This window comes from Caloenas nicobarica, chromosome 17 (assembly GCF_036013445.1).
Source record: "Caloenas nicobarica isolate bCalNic1 chromosome 17, bCalNic1.hap1, whole genome shotgun sequence".
In the NCBI taxonomy this organism is placed as follows: Eukaryota; Metazoa; Chordata; class Aves; order Columbiformes; family Columbidae; genus Caloenas; species Caloenas nicobarica.
In genome coordinates this window covers 10,977,257-10,982,189 of record NC_088261.1, presented here as the reverse complement: position 1 = coordinate 10,982,189, position 4,933 = coordinate 10,977,257, and the positions used below count along the sequence as shown (strand labels likewise).

The 4,933-nt window shown below is 68.4% G+C and overlaps 1 protein-coding gene across 1 annotated transcript; it reads right to left on the bottom strand.

Moving 5' to 3' along the window:
- Positions 1 to 2,154: 2,154 nt before the first annotated feature.
- Positions 2,155 to 4,337, bottom strand: FZD9 (frizzled class receptor 9). Its single transcript, XM_065647309.1, has one exon. The coding sequence runs from the start codon at positions 4,300 to 4,302 to the stop codon at positions 2,551 to 2,553; it is 1,752 nt and encodes a 583-aa protein (XP_065503381.1). The 5' UTR covers positions 4,303 to 4,337; the 3' UTR covers positions 2,155 to 2,550.
- Positions 4,338 to 4,933: the final 596 nt, after the last annotated feature.

The window sequence follows — 4,933 nt, the reverse complement described above, 5'->3', positions numbered from 1 at the left end:
CTTGGGCTGCCGCAAACAGGATGGGCAGGGGGCGCAGGGATGAGCCTGGGGTGGGGGATCCAGAGGAGAGCTGAGCCTTCCCAGCACGGGACTGAAAGCGGCTGTGACAAGGGGACTAGAGATGTCCCCTGCACAGGCCTCTTCCAAGGGGCAGCTCTGTGGCGCCGGCTCTGTGGAACAGCTCTGTCTCCCCAGCCATGCCCAGCGCCACGGAGCCGCCGGGGCCAACAGCGGCTGGTCGATGCCGGCGGTCCCAGTGCTGCCCAATAGCTGGGCCCGGCAGGGCCACTTATCAGGGTGAGCACTGGAGAGACAGCGAGTTTCCTGGCAGTGCTGGGGTGCTCAAGGGCAGGCTGTCCCCGCCGGGCGCCGAAACGCGCACAGGCCCTGGCACCATCGCCGTGACACGTGTCTGGGCCCGCGAGGCAAAGGTGCACCGAGCTGGCTCAGGGCTCAGCGCTGGGGGGTCCGGCTCTCCGGCTGTACCCCTGGCACAGGACACAGCCCTGTGCCCCTCCCAGGCAGCCCCCACCCTGCACCATGCCCGGCTCCCCAGGCTGGACTTTGAAGCTTCCCGCAGCCGGTGTTGACTCTCCTGCCCCAGGTCACGGCCCTTTTATCTGCCCAAACAAACCTCCCATGGCAGCCGGGGGAGCCCATGAAGCTGTGACCCCCTAGAGCGGTGGGGCCGGGTGGGGGGGTCCCTCCTCTGGCACCATCGCAGCAGCCTGGGTGCCCAGCAGCCCCACCTGCCCGCCCCCACATCCAGCACCCCAGCTCAGGCATGACCCCCCCGGCCATCCCTCCCATCCACACGGGGGGCTGAGGGGCTCCTTCACACCTCGGCTGCTGAATGCTTTTGTCAGAGCAGTCACGCGACATCTCCCACTTTGCTGCATCAATCACAAAGCGCCGGTGCAGCACGGTGGGGGCGCGAGGGGCCACCAAACCCACCCCTCCCGCCACCTCCAGCTCGGGGCAGGGGGGTCTCACTCCTGTTCTTTGGCTGCTGCTCCTGCCGGGGTCTGAGCTCTGGAGGCTGCGCAGGGGAGGGGGCCCAGGGCTGTTGGTGCAGGGGGGCTAATTTGGGTGCAGAAAGGAAGGTCCCTGGCTGGCTTATTACTCCCTGGGCAAGAGGGACAGGGGGCCCCAGAGACCCTCGTTGAGGCCCAGCACTGCCCCAGCTTGCAGGCTGGCTAATTAACAGGCAATTAGGTGACGGACAAGCCCGAGCATCACCAGGGCTGCCTGTGTCCCTGTCACAGCCCCTGCCTGCCGCAGGTCCCGCGCCGGCCGTGTCCCTGTCCCCACGGGGGCCAGGGCAGAGCTCACCTCTCCCCCCGGCCCCGGCAGCCCCGGGGGTAGCTGGGCAAACCAGCCCCACGCACGTTCCGCAGACGAGCTGCTCCCCACAAAGGTGTCCTGGGGCAGGGTGGGCAGTGGCCGCCACTGCTGAGCCCCCCAGAGCCCCCTGCCCGGGAGGACGGTGTCACCCGTCACCGCTGCCAGCCCGCGGTGGGGACAGCCCATGTCACCCCCCCAGCCCCGGTGACACCAGCTGAGGCTTGAGTTTCTCTCCGGACAATGAGGAAGGCGGGAGCTGGGATCGTAACGGGAGCGGGGGATAAATAAAGCTGCGCAGAAGTTTCCATTACCAGCACCTTGGGCTTCTGCGTGGGACATCAAAGCTGAGCCCTCTGCCGCCCCACGGGCCCGTGTCCCCAGCCCATCCCCGCGGCTCCTGGCCTGCGGTGCCCGGGGTGCTGGAGCTGAGCCCCCTCGCCCGGCACTGAGGCCACAGCAGCTGACGGCACCGACACAAATCACCTACAGAGCGCGGAGTGGAAAAGATGATTCGTTAGCGTGACAGCGCAGGAAAAGCTGCCTCCTCCTCCTCCTCGGAGGGAGGCAGCGGGCGCCAGAACTGGCCCAGGGAAGCCACGAGGGGCGCGGGGTTGGGGAGCCCCCCAGTACTGCACTCCTGCCGTGGCCGGCGGCACCCCGGCTCGGCACTGACCCCCTTCCACCGGCACGAGCGCCGCCGGGCCCGGCCCGCACCCATAACGGGGACCCCAGCCCCGACCTGCAGAGCTGGGGGGCTCCCCAGGGCTGTCCTCAACCCCCTCAAATTCCTCCAAACAGCACCAGGCTCAGTTGAAATAACACATCCAGGGTTTATTGTTTTTTCCATTCCTCGCAGCTAATGATTAAAAAAAAAAAAAAATCTAAAATAAATTACAGAATTAAATAAACATGACTGGATTATTCCCCTCGCCCGTCCCCGCTGCCCCCCCCAAAGAAAGCGTTAGAAGAGTGACTGGATTTGGCAACAGCAACAACAACAAAACAACCTCTAGGAAAAAGCAGCTACTCGTCAGGGTTCAGTGGTGCCAGGGGGGCGTCCCACGGGCCTCGCCACCCCAAACCAGTGTGCGCCCCCCCTCCTGCCACCGCTCGGCCCCTGCCCTCGCCCCGCAGCGTCCCCTCGCCCCTTACCCGTGCGGCCGCCTTCCCCCGGCGCGCCATCCCCAGGGAGGGGACGGCCCCGCTCTAGACGTGCGTCGGGTTGTCCAGGTAAGGGTCCGTCTTGGTCATGTGCAGCATGACCGTGGGGGCTTTGTAGTGGCAGTGCACCCCCCCGCAGCTCACCCCGCTGCAGGGCTTGCCCCTCGTCCTCACGCCCAGCTTTCTGTTGCACAGGCTCTGCCAGGTCTGCAGCGTCTTGGAGCTCCACACCCACACCCCGCTGGTGATGCCCACCACCAGCGACATGAAAATCTTTAGCATAAAGACGGCCACGGTGGGCACCGAGGCCTCCAGGGAGCAGTTGGCGGCGCGGCGGCCGGGGAGGTGCAGGCAGCCGCGCTCCAGGGCCCTGAGGTTCCAGTAATCCACGTTCAGCCGCTCGTAGAAGTAGCAAACGATGACGCAGGTGGCCGGGACAGTGTAGAGGATAGAGAAGACGCCGATCTTCACCATCAGCTTCTCCAGCTTCTCCGTGTTGGTGCCGCCTGTTTTCATGATCTTCCGGATGTGGAAGAGGGCGACGAAGCCCGTGAGGATGAAGGAGGTACCGACGACCAGGTAGCAGGAGAGGGGGATGAGGACAAAGCCGGTCAGGGCGCTGATGTCCATGCTCCCCACGTAGCACAGCCCCGTCAGCTCGTCCCCCGCCACCTTCCGCATGGTGAGGATGACGATGGTCTTCATAGCCGGGATGCCCCAGGCGGCCATGTGGAAGTAGCTGCTGTGAGCCTCGATGGCCTCGTGTCCCCACTTCTTCCCGGCAGCCAGGAACCAGGTGAGGGTGAGGATGACCCACCAGAGCGAGCTGGCCATGCCGAAGTAGTAGAGGATGAGGAAGACGATGGTGCAGCCCGTGCTCTCCAGCCCCTCCTGGATGATGTAGAGTTCGCCGTTCTCCCGGTCGCAGGCGATGTTCTCGGCCCCTGCCACCGAGCGGATGATGAAGGCTACGGAGTAAACATTGTAGCACATGGAGAGGAAGATGATGGGCCTCTCGGGGTACTGGAAACGGTGGGGGTCAAGCAGAAAGGTGAGGACAGTGAAGGCTGTGGAGACGAAGCAGAGGGTGGACCAGACGGCCATCCAGATGAAGGCAAAGTCCTTGTCCTCTCGGGACCAGTAGACGTCCACCCCGGGGGAACACCTGGGCGCGCAGGAGAGGCTCTTCTCCACGTACTGGAACTTCTCGGGGTTGTCGCAGGCCCCCAGGCCGTTGGGTCCCCGGCCCTCGGCGGTGCCCGGGGGCCAGGGCCGGGGGGCCACGGGCAGCATGCCCTGGCCCTTGTGGGGCTCGGCAGACGAGGCGTTCTCGGGGGCCTCCATGCAGAGGGCGTTGGGGTCGTTCTTGGTGGGCAGCTTGCCGCAGTCGAGCGACTCGGGCCAGCCGAAATTGAACTGCTCCATGATGGGGACGCACTTGTGGCGGGCCTGCTCACACATGGGGCGGCAGGCGGGGATGCTGGCGCTCACCTGGTCGGTGCACATGGGCGCGTAGAGGGAGCAGAGGAAGAAGCGCAGGTGGACGTGGCAGCCGTACTCCACCAGCGGCGCGAACTCGTGCAGCTTCAGGGCGGCTTCGCGCTGGCTCTCGTGGCCCAGCAGGTTGGGCATGCGGGTCAGGTTGTACCCGATACCCCGGCACATGGGGATGTCCACGGGCTGGCACCGCGCCGCCCGCCCCCGCGGCCCCTCCAGCCCCCCCAGCTCCAGCCCGCGCCCGGCCGCCGCCAGCTGCCACAGCACGGACAGGGCCAGCCGCAGCCTCAGCGCCGCCATCGCCGGCCCCGGCCCCGCGGCTACAGCGCCGCCATCGCCCGGCCCCGCCGCCCCCGCGCCCCCGGAACGGCCGCTCGCTGCTGCCGCTGCTGCTGCCGCGGTGGCGGCGCCGCGACGGGGCTGCTGCTGCTGCTGCCGCTGCCGCCGCTGCCGCCGCTGCCGCCCCCGCCCGCGGCCCCGGCCCGCGCCGCCCCGCGCGCCATGCGGCGGCGGCCCCGCCGAGCGCCCCGCGCCGCCCCGAGCCCCGAGCGCCCCGCGCAGCGCCCGCGCCGGGCCGGGCCCGCCGAGCCCCGCCCCGGCCACGCCCCCCCGGCCACGCCCCCGGGGAGGGGCGGGGCGGCGGCGGGACCCGGAACCGGCACAGAGACCCGCACCGGGACCCGCACCCGACCCGACCCCCGCACGGCCCTGGTCGGGAGTCCCGGTTCACCCCCGGGTGAACAACCGGCACCGCGCCCTGAAGCAGCCACAGCTACACCCGCCGCCTCCGCACCCCGACACCCCCGCCCGCTGACACGCACGTGTGTGTCCCCCCAGCCCCACACCCGGGCACACGAACACGCGCGGCCCCGCCGGTGCCGCAAACCCAGCGGGGGCTGCCGGGGCCTGACCCGCTCCCGGGGTCACGGCG